The sequence below is a fragment of the Tetrao urogallus genome, assembly GCF_951394365.1.
Source record: "Tetrao urogallus genome assembly, chromosome: 13".
In the NCBI taxonomy this organism is placed as follows: domain Eukaryota; kingdom Metazoa; phylum Chordata; class Aves; order Galliformes; family Phasianidae; genus Tetrao; species Tetrao urogallus.
Window position 1 is genome coordinate 17,762,151 of NC_136826.1, and position 26,262 is coordinate 17,788,412.

General features: G+C 47.5%; 1 protein-coding gene across 1 annotated transcript; it reads right to left on the reverse strand.

Moving 5' to 3' along the window:
- Window positions 1–21,184: 21,184 nt before the first annotated feature.
- On the reverse strand, window positions 21,185–22,231 carry LPAR4 (lysophosphatidic acid receptor 4; the record flags this gene model as incomplete). Its single annotated transcript, XM_079541781.1, has 1 exon — window positions 21,185–22,231. The coding sequence occupies one exon, from the start codon at window positions 22,229–22,231 to the stop codon at window positions 21,185–21,187; it is 1,047 nt and encodes a 348-aa protein (XP_079397907.1).
- Between the last annotated feature and the right edge of the window lie 4,031 nt (window positions 22,232–26,262).

Below are 26,262 nucleotides of genomic sequence, written 5' to 3' on the forward strand. Positions count from 1 at the left end.
CTAAAGGCATTAATGACAAACACCTTGCAGATGACTTCCCACGCACACTGCATGTTTAGCTAACACTAAGAAGCCAAATCACACCGTTCTACACCCCCTGAGGAACCAAGCATCTCTCACACCTCTGCCTGCCTTATAAAATTCAGGTTTTGTTGCTTTCAAATGAAAACCTTTAAGAATATTTGGGAGATTTGGCAGAAAAACCTTTGAGATTATAGAATCGTAGAATCATAGAATGGCCTGGGTTGTAAAGGACCACAATGCTCATCTAGTTTCAACCCCCCTGCTGTGTGCAGGTCACCAACCACCAGACCAGGCTGCCCAGAGCCACATCCAGCCTGGAGGTTGGAATAATGCCTTTTCATCTAAACCTGTTGGGTGGGTTCCATGTGTAGGACATCCCAAGAATTAGTTAAAAAGAGAAAGCATTCAGAAAGCTGGGCTGAAAGTATGCTTTGTTTCTCGTCCACCCTGAACTCAGTGGGAGATGCCTTTTGGTCACAGGGCATGGCATAGAGCCCTGTAATAGAAGCAGCACAGCAGCCCTCCTGCTTCCTGGGCAGCAGTGCAGAGCAAACAGCAGCGTGCCGTGGGCTCCGGCTGTGAACCAGCAGAGCGCTTTGCATGCAGCTGCTGCAATTTCTCCTTTCAGGCCAGACTATCAGGCTGTGTCTGTCTGTGGGTTTTGGTTTGCTTGTCTGCTTGGCTTGCTGAGTTGTAATGTAGCCCTTTGGGGTGTGTTTTTTTCTGTTTGCTTTTTGTAAGCAGAACGCAGACATTTCCCAGACCTGCAGGCAGTTCTCAGGTTCCTCTTCCACACCGACGTCACCCCCATCCCTACTTCTCAACATCTTTGCGCATAGATAAAAACAAGTTTAGTCACTGTAGATGATAGAACCGATTGCCTTGGGGAGCTTCTCTCACGTACTCACAGAACAACCGTCCTTTCTTGAGAACGATGAGGCAGTTTTTTTGTTTTTAAATTAAACAACCCTGGTTTGTAGTCAAGGAATGCACGGCGATGTGAGAACTTTGCTCAGCAGAACAAAGGTGTCAGGGTGCAAAGATGTCAGAGGGATTCTTATTTCTCCCTTTCTGACTGGAAGGAGAACTAACAGCTAGAAGAAGTGCTGTACAGTCTGTATCAGGGATTTCAAGTTAGCTCTATTAGTGTGTATTTATTAGATTGCCACGGAGCAGAAGGCATCATGCTTCATCAGAGCAGTGTCCTGCCTTCTGTCAGCAGCCTCAGCAGATGCTTCAGAGGAAGGAAAGAGATGCCCTCCCTGGAGCGTGTGGCTGTAATGCAATATGTGTCAGAGCAGCAGCCAAATTCCAGAGACAGAATGAGAGGGGTATGGCCAGGGCTGGGGAGGGCTTCACATCACTCTGAAAGCAGCTATGGGTGACCTATGAAGGTTCAGGCAGCTCTGGCAGGTAGGAAGAGCTGTGTTCTGAAAGAGATGAGCAAATCCTGAGCAGTGAACAGAGCAGCTTGCAGGAGGCCAGAAGGACGGTGAGCTTGAGTAGCCTGGCACTGAGATGGTGTTGGGCACAACCACCGGATGATGAAGTCTGTTTTGAGCTGCAGAGCAGGGAGAGAGAGTCAGGACAGACTTCACACACAGTCCGGCCAAACCTGCAAGCAGGAAATGTTTGCTATTTGCTGGCAATGTGGTTTCTTGTTAAAACTGGCAAAAGTAATTAAACTTATTCTCCTGAGGAGTGAATGGGTGATGGCAGAAAATATATTATTTTTTTCTTCCTGAAACATAAATTAAAGCCAGAGGAGCTCTGCAGCTGAGAGAAGTCACTGTTTTTCTGTCCTCTATGCCAAAAGATGGAGGGAGGGCATTTAAATTCCACCGCTGTGCTGTTTAAATGGGAGCCCTTTCCCATAAAGATCTGAACTCATCTCCTCCCGTAGCCAACAGCCTCTGCTGTTACAGCTATATTTTGAAAATTACATGTTTAAGTCTCGGCTGCCCTTCATCTCATAGCTACTTTTGCAGGCACAGCTATATATAACTTTCTTCTGAAACTGGCCCAAGGCGTACGTGGCTGTTTTCCGCCCATGTGTGCTGGGGCTACAGCCAGCATATCAGCCTGTCCTTGCACTGCAGGCACTTCTATGCCTGGTGCTGGGAGGGTGAAGCAAGATCCATTCATTGCAGCTCATGGGATTCTCCTCTGGCCCCAGGGATGGAGGCTCCTCGGGAGAGCAAAGCGAGATGCTCAGAGGAAAAGCTGAGCCCACGATGCGACCTTTCCCTCCCTCCTTTGTTTGACTCAGTGTATCTTGAACTCTTGGCAGCACAACTGGAAGAGCTGAGAAAGGAAGGGTGGAGGAGGCACCCTTCCTTTTTACAGTGAATAACCGACAGGCGTGGTACTGAGGGCAGCCTCCCTTGAGGCATGGGTGGGAGCCCACCTTGAATGCCATTGCAGACAATGGGCACCACCACGGCTGCCAGGCTCATGGCTTCCATTTGTTTAGCCTGAGCACCTCTGCAGCTGTGTTCTGAGCGGATCCTGATCCTGTCAGGATGTGTGCTGGGAGCATGGGGACTGGGCCACCTAAGCTCCCCATTAGGTGTGAAGGAGCTCTTTCCAGCTGGACTGAGGCAGGAGTTGCCCTGAGCAGTGCCAGCTCAGGGCCTGTGGCACAACTCCATGCACCCAGGTGGGAACACAAAGTGCCTGCAGCTCTTTGGTACAATCCATGGCAACGCTGGCTGTATGTGGCTGCAGTTTTGCTACCTTTGCTCAATCAAAACCACTTTTAAGAAACCCAGGTCCTTATTCCAAGCTCATTTTGGCTGCTTGGCCATGAGGTTGCTGATGGAAAGCTGATCACTGGTGAAGGCAATTGAGAGATTTCCTCATGCAAGTCACCAAAGTGAGCTTTAAGAATAATACACATTTCTCTCAGCCTGTTTCTCATTAAAAGAGTAAATCTGGGCAAAAGATTGCTAACACCAGAACACCAACCAAGCAGCTGCGTGAACACAGGTTTACCTGGTCTGAATTCACTGAGCTTTTGTGAGAAACGTTTTGAGAACATTTGTTCTCAACATCTTTGCTTTGGATTAACGAGGCTTCTGTCCTCTTGTATAAACTTGTCCTGCACTCCCCACTGCCTTTATTGGTGTGACTGAGGTGTGAATGCCCCAACTGGGACCCACACCGGCCCCGGATGATCCCATGGAGCACAGCATGGTGCAGCTGCTGCAGCACACACTGCACTCAGAGCTCAGCTCCAGCACAACCAGCAGCGTGGCTGAAATGGTGCAGCTCCGTGCTGTGCTGCCTCAATATATTTATCACAGCACTGCGGGCAGCTTTACAGCCCACACTGTTTCATGCAGCTGTAAGTGTTACTAGCTCCCCAGACAGCAGGTTGGGACCTTCCTGAGGTGTGAGATGAAGTACAGACTCGTTTGTGTACTTAGGTAACGTTGTTTGAGCACCCATTGACCTTTAAGGGCTCAGCATTAGGCAGGACAGCTCTATTAGCTCTGTTTTGCACAAAAGGTGCAAGAAACACAAAGTACTGAGACAAAAGGCTTCTGATCTCTGGTGTTCTCGTCTCCTTACCCACGCAGCCTTTCCCATCCGTGTTTATGCAGCTCTGCCTCTGCAGCTGCCTGCCCGAGTGAGAGAACCCCACGTGCAGAGGCTCCCTGCTCTGCAGTTTTGCTGATGGATGCAGCTGTGCCACACCAGGGTATTGCCACACGGCCCTGCAAAAAAGGTCTTCACAGATTTTAGGGCCTTTCACCCTTCATAAAACCAGAATGAGTCCAGCATACCACGGCAGTCTCAAATCACTTCCGAACAGCAGCTGGTTCTCTATCTATCCCATCTCTGTAGAAAGTCAGCTGGCATGCCATTGGGATGCACACACTGCATTGCAGGACAGGGAGACCTCCTCATTCCTGTGCTTGCTATCCCAAATCCAGCAGTCACTAGGGCTGGCTCCTGTGCTGTGCCATCCTTCCTTTGCTCCGGCTGGGGCTTTTTTTCTAAGCAGTCCTGGAAAGAGTCTGAGAAGGGCTACAGATGAGGTGGATCAAAGCCTTGTGCCAAGCACTGCTAGAGGATTTGGGGAGCTGCTCAGGTGCCAGCCCTGGCATAGCTCGAGGTGGCCAGGAAGAAGCAGGGACCTCACACCAGCCCCACAGCTTTGTCAGAAGCTGCTCAGGGCTTGGCTCTTGCTGCTGCCAAAGCTGTGGTTGATGGCTCCTGCAGTGGAAATCCACGTTCCTCCCAGCCTCCCCCCTGCTTTTGCAGGGCCTCCTCACTACGTCAGCCGTGCAGTGGGCTTAGTGTACAACAGCGTGCAGCAGGCTGCAGAGCTGGACTGTGGGAGGTGAAGATTGTCATCAAAAACTGTCACCAGGTGTGTCCTGTCTCTGTGCTCAGAGGAAGCCAGGGAGATTTGCTGAGGGTCAGCCTCACATTTACAAGGCCACATTCTCTCACTGCGGTCAACAGTGGTGGTGGTGGTGAGGAGAACGAAGAGGCATCCACTGTGCTGACAGAATGTTGGTTTACTGGAAAGGGAAGAAGGGTTTTTAGGGGCCTGCCAAAAGGAAGCTTGATGGAACAGTGACTCAATCTCTTGTATAGAAGCCTGAGAGGCTTCAGGACTGCACAGGCAAAGCCTCATAGCAGTGACATTTGGCAGCAGCTGCATCCAATTACAAAATCGCTATGCTAATTATTGTGCTAGCCCATAATAGCCCTGAGCAGCCTCACCTGGCCCCCCTACACATGCCCACAGCTCTATTTAAGCTCAGGCCAAGGCTCTCAGCTGTTTCTTGCCCTTGGTGCGGCCGTGCTTATATCCAGCATCACCTCTGGTCACACCACTAGGATCGATATCAGCTATGCAGTGCAGGTACCTTGCCCTGGGGAGAGTCCTTGGAGAGTTTGTAGGGGTCCTGTTAGGGCCCAAAGGAGCACTCTGTGCTTGAATAGCAATCAACACCATCCTACTTTAGAAAAATGCAGAGTTGGTCATTTCCATTGCTTCAGGCACGCAGCAGAGCTTTGGGCTCCTTTAGTTACCAAGGAGAACTGGGTATGGATATGGTATGATTGTTTTAGTTGCCTGTTCTCAAAGATAAACTTTGCCATTTTGTCTGTTTTTCTCTGGAGACTAAAGGGAAACCCTAAATGACTAGCTAGCATCTAAGGTTATGTAAGCTGTGTCACGTGCTCTGTTTAGAGCTAATGAAATGTTGAGATCAGAACTGCCTACAGAGTTCAGGCAGCAGAAATACAAGAGACTGTAGGATCTTGGTTTGGGATTTAAGGTCCTAATTTCCACCTATGTGAGCTGTTAAAAGCCTTTTGAGCCTAGCCTGGTATACCTGGGTTGAGAGTCAGAGCACTGGAACTGAGCACTGTACTCCTTCAATGCTGTGCCCTTAGAACAGCTGTGCAACTGCTGTTCTTCCTTACATCTATGATACTGCTGGTGATGGGCTTCTTTCCCTGCCAACATCTGACCCACTTCTTGTTCTATGGCAAACGTAGCTGTGGAGTTCACTTCAGCTTCGTATGCTTGTATTTAGAGGGTTAATTATAATTATGACTTATTATCTTCTGGGCCCGCTTGCTATTTTAAGATTATTTTTCAGCTTCAAGCCCAGGCTAAATGAACTTTCCCTTGCTGCACACACGTGTTCAGAACAGGAAGGAACTTGACTTTGTCAAAATTTATTTCCCTTTTAACCTAATTATGTGACTATTTGTAACAATGAGCTTCAGTTCCATTTCAGATACTAACGCATCTTCTGCAGGCAATTATTTGCCTCAGGCTACAGTGTCTACTACTGAAATTCAGTGAAATGAAAGAATTTGTACATACAGCATTCAACATGGATTATTGAAGTCTGTTCCTGTCTTGAACTGCTTGAACGGCAGAAGACGTGGAGCTGGAAATAAGATGTGTGTGGGACTACTCCAAAACTGCCAGTTTCCCCCATGCTTCTTGCTCTGTGCAGCTGCAGTTGTTAGAGATAATGCCAAGCTCTTCCAGCTGCAGACCCAGTGTGGTGATGCCAGTCAGAAAATGGTGGCCAAGGTGGGCTGGGGGTGGTGGGAATGGAGGAAATGGCAGCAGCGGTGCTCCCAGCAGCAAGGAGGGGGCCATTGCTTGCTGTGTGTTCACCCAGGTGCTGCTCTGAAGCCATTTGCCATCAGCTGCTGCTCACAGAGCTCTTTTGGGGCGGAAGGTCTCCTGTGGCCATCTTAGCAGCCCCGTTGTGGCAGAGGGGAAGCAGTGCGTGTCTGCAGATGGGGCTGCCTGTGGTCAGGGCTCACCCCTCCAGCAGCCCTTGTGCCTCAGCGACGGTTTCGGAAGGAAGCAGTCTGTTAACTGAACCCACGGATGCTACTTGTTTTTGTCAGCCCACACAGTATGACAGCCCTATATATATGTAACAGCTGATGCTGCCCTCCATGTAGCTCTCCTGGCAACAAAGATGTCCTCCTTTCCACCTTCCTTCTCTTGCTCTTTGCTGCCTCCCCCACATCTTCCCTTTCCCAGTCCTCAAATCCCTCCATCTCTTCTCATTTCTTTCCTTCTAACCAGTCCTCCAGTCTTTTCACCCCCTTTGGTGCTGTAGACCTCGTCTTACGCAGGCAGGACGCCTTTATCTTTACATTGCCCACTTGTTTCCAGTCCTGTTTCTGCAGTGCTGGCTCTCATTTGCTTTCCGTTTCATTTCCTTTACTTCTCTTCTATGTTTTCTTTTTGTCTCTGAAAGTTTTTGTTGTTCTCTAGAGAAGTCTTTATCCCTCACAACAACCTCCAATTTCAGGCCTATACCTGAGACCACCTTTTCCATCCAGCTCTTCTTTCATTCTTTCTCCTGCCAATCCTTCTGCTCTTGGTATAGAATTAAAATGCTTTATTCCAGGTGCCAATCATGTCTTGAACAACAGATACTGTCTGCTCTTAATTGCTCAGGACTGTGCTTAATTAGAAAAGGGAAAACCCTACGATATGATGGTGATGCTAGGAGGTCCAAGCAAACCACTGGTACTTTCAATTTGGAATGACGTAATGACTTTCTAAGAGGTGTGAAAGCTGGAAGGGCAGAAAGAACTTTGTTCTTGCAAACCTCAAAGAATAAATCACTTGCTTTGGGTTTACCTTTTAACAGATGGTTCTTGTCTCAGTTTTAACCATTTGTGTGTGTGCCTGGGAGCTGAGTTCCACATCAGCTTTCACGTGAATCCAGGGGTCTTTCAGATTGCCCCTTCTCTTAATATTCCTGATCAACTCTCTTCCATTATGAACACGTGAGTACTTCAGCCTTCTTAAGTAATAATCACTCTGTTCATCTGGTTGCAGAAAACACTGAAAAACTCTCCTAGAATGGCCAAGTTTCCTTTTGGGATGGTGATGCTCTGGTTCAGAGGATTCATAAGGAAAGTCCTCAACAAGTGCTTTCTGTGCCTTTTTCAAGAGCCTCGCTCTAATTCCCAGCAGCTATAGGTGTGTAATTGAGTCTCTGCCCCTGTAGTGCAAATGCTAAGTTGGGGTTTGAAGCAGTGATGGAGCACTGGTGGGAAGGCAGGGCCAGCCTAGGGGAGCTCAGGTGCATGCAATGCACTGAGTGAAGGAAGGGATGGAGCCAGGATCCACTCCTGCCCAGCCCTCATTTAAGGGTTGGCAGTGGAGGTGAGAGCATCTCTTGCTGGAGATCCCTGCATACTGAGGCCTTCTGAAGGTAAGCAGCTCTTTTCCTTCATTTCTGCATCTGTGGCTGCTGCATTTGGGCTTGTTCTCATTTGCTTTAGCCAAAGACTTTGCCACCCTGCTATTATCACCCCATTACAGCATTATACCACCATAATAACTAAGGGTATTATTGTCAAAGAATGACTCTGAACTGCAGGGAGGCTACTGGAAGGCAGGTGCAGCTGGGGCATTGCTCCTAGATCTGCTTGAGGATCTGGAAAACAGTGGCTTCCCAGCCTTGGGGCTGCTCAAGTCAGAGCTTTCTCTCGTTTTCCTTCCTGCACACATGATGGCAGTATGTGCCTTACACAACACTCGCAGTATTCAATTTTAAAAACAGAGTGAAAACTTCTAATCCTTCTTCTGTATGGTGGCTTGCAAGAAATGAAAACTATTTCTTCCACCGTGCTTAAAATCTCATCTTCCTTTCCTCTATAAAAATGCAATTCATTCCTAGCTCAAGGTGATGCAATGGGAAAAGCCATTTGGGGCTTTGGAGCAGCAAACATTTTGTCAAAGGGACGTGTCAAGGGAGGGCCAAAAGCAGCTCAGAGGGAAGCACCTTCAGGAGCAGCCGTAGGGAAATAAATCCTGGCTGTGAGCATCATTAGGATTTGAAGTGCCTCACGTTGGCCTGGAGAGGAAGATTTCAGATGAGCTGTTTTTTTTTTTCTGAAGGCCCCTTAATGGTTGTTTTTCCTTATGTCCTCTACTCACAGGGTCACATGGGTACCAGCAGTATTTTTCCTCTAAAAGCACCCTCAGCTTTCTGTCAGGAGATGAATTTGTGGAAGGAAACCCTCAGCCCCGCATATTTTTTTTGCTTCTGATTGCATCTTCCTTCCGTGTCCCACGGCTGCCCTCTGCTGCTGCTCCCAGCAGGACCAGGATTCCGGTGTCAATTAGCAGTTTTGGGTCCAGCCCTCACAGCTGGGCTTCTGGTTTTGTTGCCAATCTGTTGCCACGAGCTTGACTATTACCAAGGGCAGATTACAGTCCTGCTTCTCTAAGCAGCAGAGAAAAACTGGCTGTGTGGATGCAATCATTTGTCACTGGGGAACGCTCTTCTCGTAAATAGGTCCAATAAACCCAGGAGCATCTTTGACCACGCTCAGTGGTCAGACTTTTACAATGATTACCTTATAAAATAAAGGTTCAGAGAGATGTTTGCAGGGACAAAAGAATAGGAAATTGTTCATGTTCTGCTCTTCAGAATGTTCTTTGGGAGAGGCAGCTGAAGACCCAGAAATGCTGTGAACAGGTCTTAGCAAAGTGCTTTCAGCCTCAGAGAGGTTCACTGGGGAAGCCCTATTCCAAATGGCAGTAAATGCAGAACCAGAAGTAATTCCCAGGTGTTTCCTGCAGGGTGTATTGCTGCAGTGCCCCTGCAATGGGATGAGCAGGAGAGGAGATGGGGAGTGCGCACGTTCTGGGAATTCATGCAGAGCTGATGCTCCCACATGGCCTTGACTGACTTTGGTGAAAGGGGGAAGTTTCAGGTCTCCTTGATGGGAGAAAATAATTGAAATTAATTAGAATTGGTGTCGTAGTAAGCTTGCAGTAGGGTAGCAACCCAGAGAATTCCTGCTGGGAGGTGGTTCTTTAGGAATTACTGTGCATGTGCAAGTAGTGATGGAGCGGCAATGGTCTGCTCTCTTGGGCCACGTTGCATCATTGCATGTGGGGTCTCGAGAAAAACTGCACCCAGGAGTGTCTGCCCTGTAGGAGAGCTTCAGCATGTGATGGCTGAGGGATGCAAACAAGTGACTCAACGTGGTTTAACCTCTCTTCTGAGTTCGTGCCTTAAGTTCCAGATTTTTCCTTCCTGTCTGTCCTGCACCACTTCCCCCTTCTGCCCCGTTATCTTTTCTCTCCAGCTAGTGCTCTCCTTGCCTTGTCCTTTGCCTGAACTCACCTGGCACTTTCATACCTTTCTCCTGTTCTCCCCTTCTGTTATTTCTTCTAACCTCTATTTCTTTGGGGACATAGGAAGGCTTCAAGCTCTTTCTCTTCAACCTTTTAATCTGATGGAAGCATTCGAGACATCTGTCCAACCTGTGTTAGCAGATGTCAGGCTTAGTTCTGATTCCTTAATGCAGGGTAATTCATTTAACTGGGTAAAATCAAACTAGGTGGCTGAGAGGTGACTTGAGGAGATGCACTTTGGGGGCATGATTTGCCAGGCAGAATCTGGTTGGATTTCCAGGACTAAATTAATCTCCGAAGATGGGATAAGACCGTAAGCAGGGCCCAGGAGCAGCTGACATCTCTGTGCAAAGCAACACGTACCAAGATGCTGGCTGTTATCCTGTTCCTTTCCAGGATCCTCCGACAGACAGTGGGCAGAGAAGCGTTGTGATGACTCTCCTCCCTGCCCCCATCTCATCAGTCCTGCAATGTGTGCAAGGAGTCGTGCTGGTCTGCAGACCTCACATGGTATCATTCAGTGACCGCATCCCATAGCGCTGAGCATCGTGCCTTTGGAGGGGAGGTAAGGAGACAGCTGCTGGCTGTGGAGGGGCCACTTTCAGACACACATGCTTTTAATGTTCACAAAGGCTGGAAGGAAAAGATGGCCTATTGTCTTTTGAGCTGGAATGCTCTGCGTTATTGTTTGTCACACGGTCTAATGAGCTATTGCAGTGATGCCTTAGAGAACTGGGGGAGAGAACACTTATCCTAACCTCAGCTCTCACTTGAAATGAGCACCAGAGCCTCAAAGACCAAAGACAAACAGTGACACTGTCTAAATTCTTTATATTTTTGGAGTAATTGCACTGTTGGTGCCTTGCAGATCTGCCACTGAGGTCAAATTTGTTGGTGTTTTGCTGACATTTCATGTTCACAATGAGATGACTGAGCAACTGAAGTAAAAAACCCAGCATACCTGGGCACTCGCAGACAAGCAGTGTCTGGCTGCCTCCTTCCTGCTGCTAGATGGAGGTGTTGGCCATCAGAAGGGGGAATAATGTGATGTTATCAGCATTCTGCTGCAGCAGTGCTTGTGTGTGAAGCCCTGTGCTAAGGGCAGGTGGTGGTTTGCTGCTTCGTGAGTCTGAACTGCAGGTGTGCAGGCTTGACACTCGATGCCTTGTTGTTGTGTTGTTGTTTTGTTGTTGTTTGAGTGCTCAAAGCAGCATCTGGGGAGCTTTTGTTGCTTCTTAAAGGAAAAGCTGTTATTCCCATGGTTGGTTGGAAAAACACCCTATAAAAACAGTTTCAATTTTGATTTATAAATAGAGTGTGCATGGAACAGGCATCTCAGCGTGGCTTCTGAACTAGGGCTCCATTCTTCCAAGTCTGTGATAGCTCCAGGACAGCTCAGCAGAGCTCTCTAAAGGTGACTTTTCCCTTTGGTTTTGAGTCAGCTTCAGTTCCATCTGCGGCACAGCTCGATCTGAGCAAAAGCAAGCAGTGGGGTTGTGGTCGTTCAGAAGCAAGGGAAAGTGTGTAGGATGCTGTGTGAGGCCAAGAAGGTGCATATCTTGAAAGGATGGGTTTCACACTGGAGGAGACTTTTTTTTTTTTTTTTTAAACAGATCCATCTTAAACATCCAGTTGATTCTGTGTGTTTGGCATCCAGTTTCTTGTAGCAGCAAGAAGGTATTTAAATTATGACCTTTCCCCCTTTGCCAGCTTTCTCTGCTGTCCTGAGAGAGAGTTGCTATGGAAATCCAACTTTGCCAGGCTGTATGTACGGGATTAGGGCTTGACTATGAGTTGAGAAACAAAGGGAGCTGGCTTGTCTTCTCCACCCTATCCCCCCTCCCCCTTGCAGAAAAGGCTTTTTATCCAAAGACACATCTTCAGCAGTGCTCTCTTATAATCAAAATTCCTTCCCTGATTTCCTGCTTGAGGCACAAAATGACAACATGAACCAATGCTCCGTTGCTATGGTGCTGGGAATAAATGGCTTTTTCTAGGATGGTCTCCAAAATGTGACTGGAGCTTGCTGGTTAACTCAGTAATTCAATCCCTGGATTATCTGCATCCCTTTACATTTTGATTTATCCCGTGTTCCCGTAGCTGAAATGTTTTCTGTGTGCAGATGAAGCTTCCTTCCTCACTTTTCATGTTCACGTGAAAATGTGAAGCACCAGCCAGAAACAAGCTGACTACCAGTGTGTTTGTCCCTGGGAAGTGGCAACCTGGCCATCTGTGACCACTTGATCTGGGGCTATTGTGTGAAATCCTGTGGCTTCACCACTGCAGTATTGGCTGGGGGGATGGAAGGGTTTGAATTTCTTCTCCAAAAAGAGCGGTCAGGTGCTGGAATGAGCTGCCCAGGGAGATGGTGGAGTCACTGTCCCTGGAGGGACCAAGAAACATTTAGATGTAGTACTAAAAGACATGGTTTATTGGGAAATATTGGTGACTGGATCACGTTCAATGGTTGGACTGGATGATCTTGGAGTTCTCTTCCAACCTTGGGGATTCTGTGATTTGGAGGCACTGTTTTCCTTAGCACTGTGAAATAGCTGGGGCAGGAGGGCTCTTGGCACGGTGTGAGCTTGCAGCCCAACTATGCTGCTCTGTGCAGGGCAAGCTGTGACCTTGAGCTGCACAACCTGCCTCGATCTGATAAGCACCCCATGGCTCTGGCTTGGTGTTACACAGCTGAGAGGTGCAGCTTTCATCAGCTCTGCTCAGGCCCTGGAGTCCCCTCCCTGCCCTCAGCCAAGCACCTTAGCAATTAGCTGGCTACATTCTTCCTCCAAGTGTCCTCTACCATATCTCTGGAACTCTGTAGTTGAAGCCATCCAGTGTAATGTCAATGATAGACAGATACCAGACCCTGTCTCTGGTCTCTATCCACTGCAGTCATGCACAGCTATGGCAAAATGAATATATTTATATATGCTTATGTTATCATGAGGGCACAGTGAAATATGCTCTTTTGCTTTAAACTCTGCAAGAAAAGGAAGTAAACTTGATGCCTGATCCTTGCCCAGAGCCCTCAGGTTTCTTGCTGTAGCAGCCAAGGGAGACCAAGCCAGTAAAAATATATCCTGTGCAAGGCATTGGTCTCACCCCTCTCCAACTGCAACTGCCTGCTCAGCTTCAGCAGACAAAATTTCCCTCCTGGAGCAGTGGGATGGAGTGGTTTTTATGAGGAACTGCTTTAAATCTGTTATCCATCTCCTCCAGGTGGGACATCCAGCAGAAGAGCAGGGGAAGGAGCAGCACTGACAGCAGTGGCTGCTGCTCTCAGAGCCCTGTGATGTAGATTTCCTGTTTCAAGTACTGACACTGCTGTGGTGCTGCTCACAGTCAGCAGATAGAGACTGCTTTGAATGGTGGCAGAGCAAAGCAGCACAATGTGAATCATTGTGGTTGCACAGAGATTGGGTCTTCTGTTGGCATTAGCAGAGGTTGAGTTCTCCTGGTCCGGGAGGCATCCAGAGAGCACCTGGAAAGGGGACCCTGATAGCTCATTTCCCAAACAAACCCCTGGTTGGGGCTGAGCCTCTCTTGCCTCAGATTCTCCCTAAGCACAGACAGGAAGACACAGACAGAATCTGCTTCAGAATCGTCGTCTTCTCCCACGCATAAAAAAAGTCATTCTGTGGAACCAAAGGGTAATTCTGGCTCTTGCTGTAAACTGCTCACACCACAAATATCTTTGCATTATCAGCCACTCATCCCATACATCTGCTGCCTAGATTGTCTCGTGGCATTTCCTTTTTTCTCGGGTGTCTGTATATTCCTTTTTGTGCTCTGATATTCAGTGCATACTTTCCCATAGCACTCCCTGGGCTGTGTCTGTGCTGCAGCATGTTTCCCCATTGGGAACAGGCATTTAGCTAGCTCTGTGAAACCTCTGCCAGCTCCATTCTGCAGCCTGGGACCCCCTGCTCACAAAGCCCTTGCTATCCTACGTCTCTCCTTGCACCCTACACGTGTGTTTATCTTCACCTGATTAAGGCTCATCTGCTGCAGAGTTTCTGCAGATGTTTCTTTATTTAAACCATGCTGTATGAAGGGAAGGAAAGGAGACCCACAGAGGAAGGAGGTGTGTTTCATAGGATCACATTTATCCCGAGGTGGCTCTGATGCCAGGAAAACACTCACATCGTTCATAATTTGTCTCATTTGTTCTTCCCTCCAGCTCCCCCCTCACAAAAACACCAACAGGAATTCCTTGCTTCCTCGCTTGCTAATTAAATCTCCTTGCCTGCAATAAACCACGAAGGTCTATCAATGAGGCAGTATGCGGTCGAATGATGGTTGGAACAGCTCAGCAGGAAATTTGGTAGGAAAATACGACTTCAGCAGCTTAGCAGGTTTATTTTTAGGGCTCGTGAGCTTGTTTAACTCACAGATGCAAACTGCCGGATCGCTATTGTTGTCGGATGGCTCTGGTCCTGCAGGGCTGTGATTCACTGCAATGGCTTTGGCAACAGGCAGTGATTTTGTTCCCTCCCGCAGCCCAAGATGCATGATTGCATCTTGTTTGGAAAACTCCTTTCCAGCTCGCTCTGGTTAAAAACCCCTGTTTGCAATCAAAGAAAACCAAAAAACCCCCTTGGATTGCAGAACTGTTTGCAAAGCACCTGATGTGTGGAGTTCTGGTGCTTTGAGGGTGGACCTGGGCTGTGCTGTTGGCTCTCAGGGCTGCGCAGGTGTGAGCCAAGGACAGGAGGAAACAAGGGGCCGTGTTAGCTCAGTGCTGAGCCTGGGCCAGCAGCCCCTGCTGAGAGCTGGGATTTATGGGGGTTGGAGCACAGTGCTGCTCTGAGCTCAGGTGGGGCTGGCTGCCCCTCACCCCACGCTTGGCAAGTGGATGTAAATCCTGAGGAAGGCTCAGATCTGCGTGCTGCTTGGGGAGATGCAGTCCTGATTTCAGAGCACAACCTCTCTACGCTCCTCCAGCCCCGCTCCTCCCAAATCCTAACCCTCCTCTGTAGTGTAAGCAACTCCTAGAAATCACTGAATTAATTATGAGATGCACAAGTCCATATACACTAATGACCTTGAATGTTTTCCTGTGCTTGCTTCTCCCTTTCTGCCTTCACAGTCCTTTAAGACCTCGTGTGAAATCAGATCCCAGCTGACATGTATGGAGAGCAGCTCTCAGGCCACATCCCCTAGAGATGAGCAAACTTCTGGGCACGTCTTTGTGCTCTGAAGCAGTGTGGGGTGCTCTGTGCTTTGCAGAGCAGCAGTGGAGCTGTGCAGGGATGCATCACCCTGCAGACTATTGCTGTTAGTTGAATTATACCTGGTACAATAAGAAGCTGACGTAGTCAGCTTGCAGCACAGCACTCCTGCTTATCACAGGGTTATCTTGGTTTAAGTGTTGGTGAATTGGGAGCTGAAGTGTCTCTTATGGGGCTCTATTTGGGTAACTAAATGAGTTTTCTGTTTTGTTTGTTTTACCCTGAAGGAAATTTGCTCATGGTGAGTTTCAGTGCAGCACCATGTCCTTCAGCCTGTCGCTAAAGGGTTGGAGCACATCAAATCTGAGGCTCTGATGCTGGGTAAATCCACATATGATTGAAAAGCCTTACACAGACAAAATGCCCGGACCTGTGACTTCTGCATCCAGGTCTGGCTCATGGCCGTGGCAGTCTCACACATACAAGGACTCCTCCTGAACTCAGGCCATTGTAAATGCATCCTGACACTGCTTATCCAGATCCCTTTTTTCTTTGGCCTTGTAACTGTACTCGAGCTGTCCTGCTGTGGCTGACAAGGATAAGGTGATAACTGTCCCTCCTAGCTGCAGGCCCACCGATAACTTTAAAGGATGCTTTTAACAGCACTGCTTATTTCTTTCCCATGGGCACGCTGCTGTATCAGCAGAAGGTGCTTTGATGGTACAAGAGCTGAAGTGCAAAACCAAACAGGTTGAGATAGCAAAGTGAAATAACAGAGCACGAGTTGGGCTCTGCAGTGAGGAAGGCAGTTGTTTGCTGGGGGGGATGCAGTATCTCAGAAGCTGTGGGTGTACAACCACCAGAAAAAGCATCTTCCCATGGTGTGGTTTCAGGGAATTCTCCACGTGTGCTGGATGTAGTCACTTTCCCAGGAGGTCTGCAGAAAACCTTCAGTTTAAGCATTATGCCAGCTGATGTGTATTTATAGAAGCTGGGAATAAATGAGCACACTCGCATGTACTGTTTTTCCAGATAAGACTTTCCTGCTTTGCTATACACACACGTTTATACAAGAGCAAGCAGTGCAGAACATGCATGTTGTTCATTTCTGTACAATATTTACCTTGGTTAAATCCAGCAAGCAGAGAGGAGTCAGCATAGGGCTTTCTTAGGTACCTGATAGTGAAATATTTGGGATAACCTGCACACAGTGACCCTAAGGACACACTGCCTGACTCCCTCCTTGTCCCAGTGTTTGAGAGCCTGCTTTTGCATGGGAGAGGTGCAATTGAAGAGTTGAGGGCAGCCAGCAGTGTTGTTATTTTTAAAAGAAACAGCGTTTTCTGCAGAAAAACAGGAATTGTGCGATCCTTTTCCTTGTGAAATGAGAGCAAAATCACTGTGTTTAATGATGAGCTTAAGACAAGTTGCCTGCTGTCTGTCTCCCTTTCTGCTGACCTGCAGGGTGCAGCAGCCTGCCCAGCACAAGGCTCTGCTTGGGGCTGCATTGGCTCTGCATGGCAGCTTTGCTTCTGTCAGTGCAAGCTCACTGCACGTGGCACCCCCAGCAAAAGCACCGTGAGGGGCAGGAGCAGCCCTTACTGACACACATGAATGTTTGCAGAGCAAGCAAGAAGATTCCAGCGGCAGGGATCGGTATCTGGAGGCAATAATTTGGTTGCTGTTGTGAGAAGTAAATGTTCTGCACGGATCTTTCTCACTTGTGAGGCTCTGGTTTGCATGCGTTGTTGAGTCTGTCATAAGGTTAACTTTCCAAACGTGACACCTCTGCAGTGCAACACCTTGTGGTATTTGGAGCTGAGCCAGAAACCCAGCGTACCACTTGCACCCAGATGGGGCTCACAGGTGAGCCTGAGGTCAGCACTCAAGGCCAACATCAATGTTAGATGGGGAGAAAACAGGGTTGGGACTTGTAATCTTGCACAGAATAGCTGTGCCCCTTAATGCCGAGCAGCAAAATCTGCTTACAGCAACAAGGGCTGTTGTGTTTGCTGCCCTTAAATCACACCCCAAGGACAGTTTGCAGCTGCAGGGAAGTCTTGGAGTCACTGTATGCTGGGGGGGGGGACGACAGCACTGTGCCAGCAGGATGGCTGCCTCTGTGCAGCTCCCCACAGCTCACCCTGTTTGCTCGGGCTTTGCAGTCTGCAGCGCCGATGGTTTGAGCATCTCTGTGGCGTGTTGTGGAAACACTCCTCTCCAGCACCCTGCTCCTCCCGAGTGTTTTTTTCTCCAAACAGAGCTCTGTGTAAGTGCTCTTTCACAGCAGTGTTGTTTGTTGCTGTTCCCTGTTCTGAGACAGTGTTTCCAGGATGGTCATTTCCTGCCTGTTTTACAGCAAATTCTCCTGCTGAGAGACACGGAGCGGCACTGGGGGTTGAGTAGGGACAGCAGTCTTCAAGGAGGTTGCCAGAGTTGTAGTGCAGTCCCATCGGGGTGAAAGGTCCCTCGCTCCTTTACCTGCAGTTGGTCAGAGGGGAGGTGTCAGCGGTGCGTGCAGAGCGGTGAGGCCCAATGTGCCCCTGCAGCATCACGGGGACAGCTTCATAAAGCCCTGGGGGTGTTTGTGGAAGGACCCAGAGGCAGAACCCACACAGCAGGGCTGTGATGGGCACCGAGGAGGAACAGCTTTGTTCTCTGAGGAGCAGAGACTTCTCATCCTTCTCACTTGCACAAGCAGCCAGTGCACAACCTCTGTGTGACTTGTGCTGCATTCTTGCCTTTGCATTCACGCTACAAAGCTGAAAGGATTTATGCTGTCACACGAACGCTGGGCACCTTTTATCTGATGCAGAGCCTGTTGTGTTACCAGGAAGCCCTACTATGGGAAGAGACCAGTGGTGGCTGTCATACAAAGCCCTTCGTCCTTATGCCATGACAACCACCATGAAAACTCAAACCAGCACATCGTGGTGCATAGATGTACATATGAAGAGATGAGTTTGGGCAGAAATTGCTTTTCGGGGCTTCGGCTTCCCAACAGAGCAGAGCAATCTGGTGAGCTTGCAGCAAACAAATCGCATGAGGAAGGTGGAGGGACAGGAAAACTGCGCTGGCAGGCAGCAGTGGAACCCTTGGCTAATGCTGTATGTTCAGCATCTGAGAGGGCTGCTGCATCCTGTCTCCCCACTCCAGCTAGATAAGGCACTAATTTCTCATTAATTTGAGTTTTGCTTTGGAACTTGCACTTCTGGTGCGTGCTGCTTGCTGACAGCAGCCTTTTGTTAGGCAGCAGAAAGAACACCTCATGTTAGCCAGAAAAACTGTGAATCCACTTTTCATTTACCACCATCATTCCTTCCAGCCTGGCTTTACCAGCCTCTGAGAAGTGATTTTTTTTCTCTCTGAATGCCTAATTGGTTATTTATACACAAAACATGGAGCGTTTGCTTGGTATTCCTGATCTAGAAAAAAATTAGTCAAGAACTGTCCTACCAGATGTGTCAGTCAACATCTGATCTCCATATAATTTATAAGGCATTAAATTACAAAATAATAAATCTTTTCAGTTAGCATTTTGGCACATGATGACAGTGTTACGTTTTATGTGAGAATATTGACCGCAGCTCTCGCCCCATAAAACTGCAAACAGGGATTTGTAAGCATTGGCACTGGTTTCCCTTAGAAAAAGACACCCATTATGCTCGGGTTACAGTTAAGCTATGTATGCGCAGCCTGGAGGTTGTCCAGTCACACACAGTTCTTCCCCCCCTCTCTTTTAATGTTTCCTTAAGAAGGCGAGACAGTGGTTTCTGGGCTGGATGTTTTTTCCCCTGGATTTTGCTGGAGGAAGGCAGCGGAGCAGAAGCTGCTCCAGGATTCCCACAAGTGATGTTTGCTGTCAGTCCTGTTCTGCCCCTGTTTGGCCTGGAGTGATGGGTGAGAGCAGGTCCTGCCCACAAAGCCCCCAGCCCCCGAGCAGTGTGAGAATCCCAGCTTTCTGCATCTTCCTTGCAAGCTGTGAACGTTTGCAAGCTGATGAATAAAAGGTGCCCACTGAGATCAAGTTAGCATGGAACCCAGCTTCAGTCTATGTAAAAAAGAAGAAAAGGTGGTTTCTTTTGCACTTGTTTATGTGCCATGTATTTTACCCATCAACAGAGTGAAATGCACTTTCAGTACCGCACCCTCAGCTTTTTAGTGGTTCTTTCTGCTTGTACTCTTTCTCTTCTGTCCCTATGAACTGAGCACTCCTCTCAACTCTACTGAGAGCTCTACTGAGCTCCACTCCCAGCTGGTGGTTAATGGCAGGGCGGTGTGCTGGGATGTGTCCCAGCTGTCACCCATCTCAGCCCCTTCCTTCCCCCAGCGGCGCTGTGAGCTGGGCATGGACAACTGTGTCTCCATTGCAGCCTCTTGTCTCGCTTGGCATTTCGGACACGAATTATGGTAGCATCTTCTCTGAAATAGCTACATGTCATGGAAAGTGCTGAAACGGGTTCCTCAGCCAAAGGAAATGCAATTCTTAAAGTGTTTTAAATGAACGGTACGGACTGCATGGGATGGGATGGAGAGAAAGGAGCGTGGCAGCTCTCTTGGCACAAGATGTGCCAAATTACAGGGGCGTGTTTGTGGGGTTAGAGAGGAACACTGATCTCCAGGAGGAGGAAGGTGAGAACAAAGCTAATGTTCAAGTCAGACATTGGGGTCTTGCCCTCCTGTAAGGAGCAGTAGGTAAGTGACAGCCCTGCGAGTGCTGGAGCAGTGACCTCTAGGGCCCACCTTGGCCTTGGTGGACAATGGGATATTTTTCATTTGAAGTCAATGCACTGCTAAATTAACATTCCTGTCAAAGCAAAACATTTTTCTTCGAGTGTGCCAGAAAATGGATTGCTTGTAAGCTGTCGTAATGCTGCTGTAGCTCAGTATCTCATCAGCTTTGATCAGAGTGAAGATAAATGGCTACATAGAAAACACCCATTCACTTATTATTTTGCCTTTTTTTTTTCTTTTCTGTTGTATCCTGAGAAGTAGCTTGGTGCTATACTGTGGAAAATGTAGGTTTTACAGATCTAAGAGGTAATAACTTCATTCTTAATGTTTAGGTGGTATGAATTGGCCTATTGAGGTCAGGATAGCTTGAAACAGCAGCTGGAGAAATGAATCATCTCGTAAAACAACAACGTGTACAGGTACTTAATTTTCCACATATATTTATATAATCTATTTCTATAAAAGGAAATGCAGGATATGTAATAAATTAATTGCAAAACAAGGAAACATTGTGGTAATGAGGAGAAGACTGTGGCCAACTCGTTGAACTTCTTCTGGAGTTACTTTGAGATCTTTTAGTTTAATTAGTTGAGTGTACAGCAAAAATCCAGCAGGCAATTACCGACAAGATCGTCTGTTAATTGGATGTCCTCTGTTAATTGGATGCTCTGACACCAATTGTCTGTATCCAAATGCTCTTTCACAAGGGCGGCACTCCAGGGTTCTTCAGCCTCACAGTGTGGAGGAGCCTCTCACATTGGAGAGGCTTGGGCTGGTGAGAGCTGTGGGGTTCCAGGCCCTTTCCTTCAGCTGACTTACCAGAAACAGTCTCATAATCTCCTGGGACACAAAAGCCCAGGTAACAGAGCAGTAATGTGCTCCTAAGTGACATCTCTAGGGAGAGTTACAAATAAATTAAGAGACAGTTTAGTCTTACAGAATGAAACTCACTTTGAAACCGCATCATTAATTACCTTTTAGCTTTTTTTTATATCACCAAGCAACTGGTCTACCTACTTCCAAAAGAATTACGTACGCTCCAAACCTTTCCACACAGTAAACTTAACGTGGCTGTATCTAGTAAAGCTGGGATGCATATACTCTTGCAGTGAAATAAGGAAAAGCCCAAAGCCTTTATTATACCTTTTTAAGCAAACATACATATTGTGTGAAGTTACTGAGTTAACATACGATGATGCGTTTCCAGAAGGCGTGAAATACTGGCAGGTATCTCTAAGAAAAATTAAACTTGGTATTTCCCAACTGGTCCCATGTCAACCACTGGGGAGAAGAAATGCCAAATGTTGGCATGTTCTGATTAAGGAATCTGTTCTGTTCCCTCCTTTGCTGGTACATACGTTGTCACTCAGCCATTCTCTCTAACGAGTGCCATCAGGACTTTTATATTTTGTGTTCAGCTATCGCATTCGGTGGGACCGTCCCACCACAGGAACTTACCTACCTGTGCAGTTATTCCCCAGTGACTTTTATTCACTAGCAGTGTGTGAGAACCCATGTGCTCTCAAAGAACTGTTTCACACCTGGCGTTAATCAAATGGTAATGGGGGATAAGGCGTGTGTCAACGTGGCACTAGAAGTGAGATTCAGAGGTTGGATCTCCCCCGTTTGTAATGGCCTGGTCACTTATTTCATCCTGCTGTGCTGGTAGAGCAGTCTTTGTTAGAGGGGTCTCAGTCTTGAAAAGGGAGTCCATTTTTATCTGGGTCTTTATGTTGAAAGACTTCTGGAAGGATTCTGATGTGAAGTAATAGATGAACGGGTCAAAGCAGCAGTTCATGGTTGCAATGCACAATGTGATTGGGTACATGGTCCGTGCAAACCTCTCCAAGGAGCAGTTTGCAATCGCCTGGGACCGCACGAGAGCGTACAGGAAGAGTATGGAGTTATAAGGCACGAAGCACACGACAAAAATGGCCACGTGCACAATGATCATCTTCAATACTTTCTCTTTGTTTGTCCCGATCTGAGACAAGGTGGCAGGTTTCCGGAGAGTCCTGAGAACTAAGGAAGAGCACGTGAGGTTGAGTAGCAAAGGAATGATGAACCCCACCACCTCAATAAATATAGTGATCTTAGACAAATAGGTTTTCCAGATACGTTTGGAAAAGCCTTCGAAACAGGTGGTGCTGGTGTTGGAAACATTGGTTGTGGAGAACAACGAGGCTGAGATTCCACCGCTGAGGACCAGTATCCAAACACCAGCGCAGACTATGGCTGAATTTCTTCTGGTCCTAATGGTACGGGATCGGAACGGATAGACGATTGCAAGGAAGCGGTCAACGCTGATGCAGGTGAGGAACAGCATGCTCCCATAGATGTTGGTGAGAAACGCCGTCCCAGATATCTTGCACAGGCTATCTCCAAAAGGCCAATGCCTGTTGAAGTTATAAAAGATTTTAAAAGGCAAAGTGAACACAAACAGCAGATCTGAAACCGCCAGGTTTGTCATGAAGATGGCTGTTTCGCTCCGCATCTTCATCCGGCAGCAGAAAACAAAGAGGGAAGCGCAGTTAGTGATCAGACCGAGGATGAAGACCACGCTGTACACGGCTCCATACAAGTTGTACTTAAAGGAATCATCTGTCAAACAGGTATGGTTGTTGCTGTGGTTTCCCATGCCAAGTCTGTGGTGTGCTTCCGAAGAGTGTCAAAGTCTACTTCAGTGCCATCCATAAAATAAGGCAGTCACCTCTTTTCTTCCTGATGAAACGCATTCCAGGAAGGTTGCTTGAATCCTTGCTACCATGTCCTCATTGTGCATCCTTTCATCCTAAAGGGGAGAGAAATAAAAGCCATCAGTTTTGCCATCTATTGTCACCCTGCATGTCTGTGCTAGAGAGTATTTGCGCTTTCCTTTCCAATCGTTCATACAGGACCAGTGATCAGTTTACAGCCAATCTTTATAAATTGTTATGGATTCCACTATTACTGGAACTTATCAAAGCTGGACACAGCAGTTTCTGCACTTGGTTTTGCTCTGCTCCCCCATCTTCCTCTTGGAAGGAGAGTGACAGCCAATTCCAATGTTCCACCTGGGAAGGCTTTTCCTTAAAATCTGAGATGGATTTGACCCACTCTGTTTGGAGAGACATCACGGGCTGCAATATTCAGGCTGCTGTTTGATTCTACACCCAGGCCAGTGCTCACCTAAGCATGTGACAAGAGCAGAAAGGAGCTGAAAATGTTAGTGCTTACTCCGAACTGTGCAGGAATGAAGCTTCTATGGTTTTGCAACTTCTTTAAATGAAAAAACATTAAGAACCTGGACTGATAAAGTGCTCTTTTGCCTTTTTTCTACCTGAAAGTAGGAGTGTTTTGTGCAGGTATTTCAAAGCGCAGAACTGAAATGTTGTAATTCAGAAACATTTTGCACAGAGCACTTTCCAAGGCGAGGCGATGCTTGCTCCTTGGGAAAATGTTGGGGTTTCCATTCTGCAATTTTTCTGCAAAAGTGACATTATTTACTAAAAGGATTTTGTTTTAAAGCACAAAATGCTTTGCAAAAAGGACTCCTCTCTAAGCTGCACTGACAACTTCATTTTGTTTCTCTTCCTTGTCACCTTTCTGAACTTGAAATCTGGGAAATCCCATGAGCTGCACTCCTGTAGGACTCTATCCCAATTCAGTCAGCTCTGGGGAAGTGTGCAGTTGAAATCAGCATGTTATTTGTTGGAAGTAAGAGCTTTCTGAACCATCTTGGTGTTATCCTCCTGGGACAATGCCAAGTGTTGGAGGCCTGTGAGCAGAAGCAATGGGGAAATCTCATTAACCAGCATGAGAAGGGCTTGTGGGCTGGGATGGGGGCATGCCTTGGTGGTGTGAAGCTGGGTAACCAGGGTGGGGACCTTTGACTTGTTAAACACAGCAAACTGAATCCAAAACAGTTTGTCACCCTTTTGTAATTTGTAATCTAGGAAACGTCTTAGTAACTGCAGCTATTGAGTAACTTGGAGATGAAACCATTGTGAACTGTAGGACCTGTTCCAGAAAGTGATTGATAACGTGTTACAACAGCAAACACATAACTGAGCAGGCTGGTGTTAAAGGTTGGAATGGCAACGGTGTAAACAAACAAACGGAGGGAGAAAGCATGGAATTGAGACCATTGAAGATGCAAACAGATCAAAATCAAATGTTTTCCATATGTTTTTCCTACCAAACTCACGCTAACAATAGTTCCTGCGTGCTGTCAGTGAGCCAGCTGCTGAACTGCCAGCTGTGGAGGGATGCAGCACGGACTGGCTGTGCTCACAGCCTGGCAGCACGGGGCTCGCTGTGTGCTACGAGCAGCATCCTGCCCAGAGACAAGTGGGGTGTGAAGCCAGGAAGGGAGGATCCCTTGATTTCACTCATCAGATGGCTTGGAGCGGCTTCAAGCTTTTTGGTGTCCCAGAAAATGACTTAGGACTATTGCATGGGAGGTTTCTTGCCTGCTGCTCTGTGCTGTGCTGCTGTCCTGCTGCGTTTGCTCTGCATACCTTGAGCTCCCTGAACTGTTGTTTCCATAGATGGCATTGGTACATACCTCAAACTCAGCAAACCTTCCCTCCTTTCGTGTGCATTTTGTGTTACGCATTTGCAGCGATAACAATATCCTGCCTTAGCAGATACTCAAATCAGGGGTAGATGTGCCTTTATCTGATCGCAGCTGATTGTGTGACAATGAGAAATGAGATGAAACAAGATAAAAGCCCACAGTGAGGCTTTCCTTCATGCATGCGTGGACTGACAGCAGGAGTGGGCTGTGCAGGGGAGCAGCGTGATCTGAGGCCCTAAGGGCTTCTGCACTCATCTCAGCCTTTTTCCTCCTAACTTATGGCTAAATGAACATCATTGTGAAATGACTTAAGAAAACAAACACTTAAAATTGCTATGAGAAGGGCAGTAACATTTCAACAGTGCACTTTTTTTTTTTTTTTTTTTTTTAAATGCATGGTAATCTAAACAAGCAGAGTCTCACCTAGCAGTTGAAATGCTCCTTGGCAAGAACTTAGCTGTATTCAAGAGCAAACATTAGCTCCAACAGGAATACTTGTGCCTCTTAGTTCCAACCTCAGCTTAACACATTAAATAACTCGTCCAGTAATGAAAGAGGCAGTGTGTTATCTCCATCAAGAGCAAGTTTGCTGAAGTGTAACCTCTATGGCACCTCTTCTCCTGCTGTGTGCAGAACCCAGGTGTGCTGGGCTCCAGGTCTGAGAGAGGTTTGAGGCTCGCTGGGTGCCTGCACAGGGCTGTGCTGGGGTTGGGTGGAAGCTCTGCTTTGCATTCTGTGCACACACTGCGGGATTTTGGCTGCTCCTCAAAGCACAGCTGGGTGCAGCAGGTTTAAAAGACAGCTTTGAAATCCTTACCTTCACTGCTGGCGTATGTGGTCCCTGCCAGCAGCCTGACCCAGATGCTTAGAGCACAGGAGAAAAGGAGCTCCATCAGCTGGTTATTTTTCCTTGCTCTGCATCAGACGACCACAGGGACAAATACAGCTTCTCTGCTGTATAAGAACTGCCTGCCAGCAATTGTCCAGCCAGGTTATGGTCTTGGAAATATAAGCGTGTGTTGTTTACCTACCTATCCCTGCAGGGTTTAAACAAGCTGACAAGCTGCTTTCAGACTGAGCCATGTGCTTTAAATTCTGCAGCATCGCTCCACAGGTTTGGTTTTCTGGATGTAAGACGCTCTGCTTCCTTTTCACCAAGGATTAAAGCAACAGGATGCTCTTCATGTGCATCACATTCACTACTGCTGCTTTGCTGGGAGAACTGGTGGTGTTAAAAGGCTGAGTTGAGTATGAAGGCTCTTCCAATGCGTCGTTCAGTCAGCTCAAAGCTTTAATTGCTGTGCCTAAAATGGGCTCTGTGGGTGAGGGAAGGGCTGTGTCAAGCTGTCAGGAGTGGCACCATCATGGAATGCACAGCCTGGCTCACGTGGGGATGTTATCAATATTTCCTCTTGTAGAGGGGATGATACAGCAAACCCAGAGCAGCTGTCCGTCGCATAACCCCCTTATTCTCATACAAAGTGGGGTTCAGGGTTTGCTCACATCTGCCTTCTGCTGCAGAATCCCTGCCTTTTGCATACTAAAAACAAAGGAGACCTATGCCTTCCTTCCCTTGGCACACAGCTATCCTATCCTGTTTGGGGTTCTTTTGTTTCTGCCTCCTTGCACACCAAGAAGTCTTCAAAGCATCAGCAGGATTCTGAGCAACCACTGCTTTCGTTCTTTTAGGTTTGTTTGTTGTTTTGTACAGAAAATACCTTCAGGTAAACTTTGTAAAACCCTACTTATAGTTCCATTAAGGCCATTCCTTCTCCTTTCACACTCGTCTCATTCTGCGTGCTTCTGTCAAACGGAGGTCAGCAAAACGGCAGTGTGAAATTTGGGACTGACTTTTTGGATCTCCATGTTTTCTCCTCTGTGGTTTTAACAGGAGATACCAGAGGCAACACTGATCTGTGGAAGATGTTGGGCACCCCGTGTGCTCTCATATCCATAGCTGAGCACTGCAGAGCCGTTTTGTCACCGTAAGTGGAAACGTTTCAAACCTGAAGGACCTTTTTGTTTTGTCTAGAAATCCCTCTAGATCGTGGCAGCACTTGCTGTGTTTTGATACCAGCTCAGCCTCTCACCTTGGAAATAAGTGTTTCCCT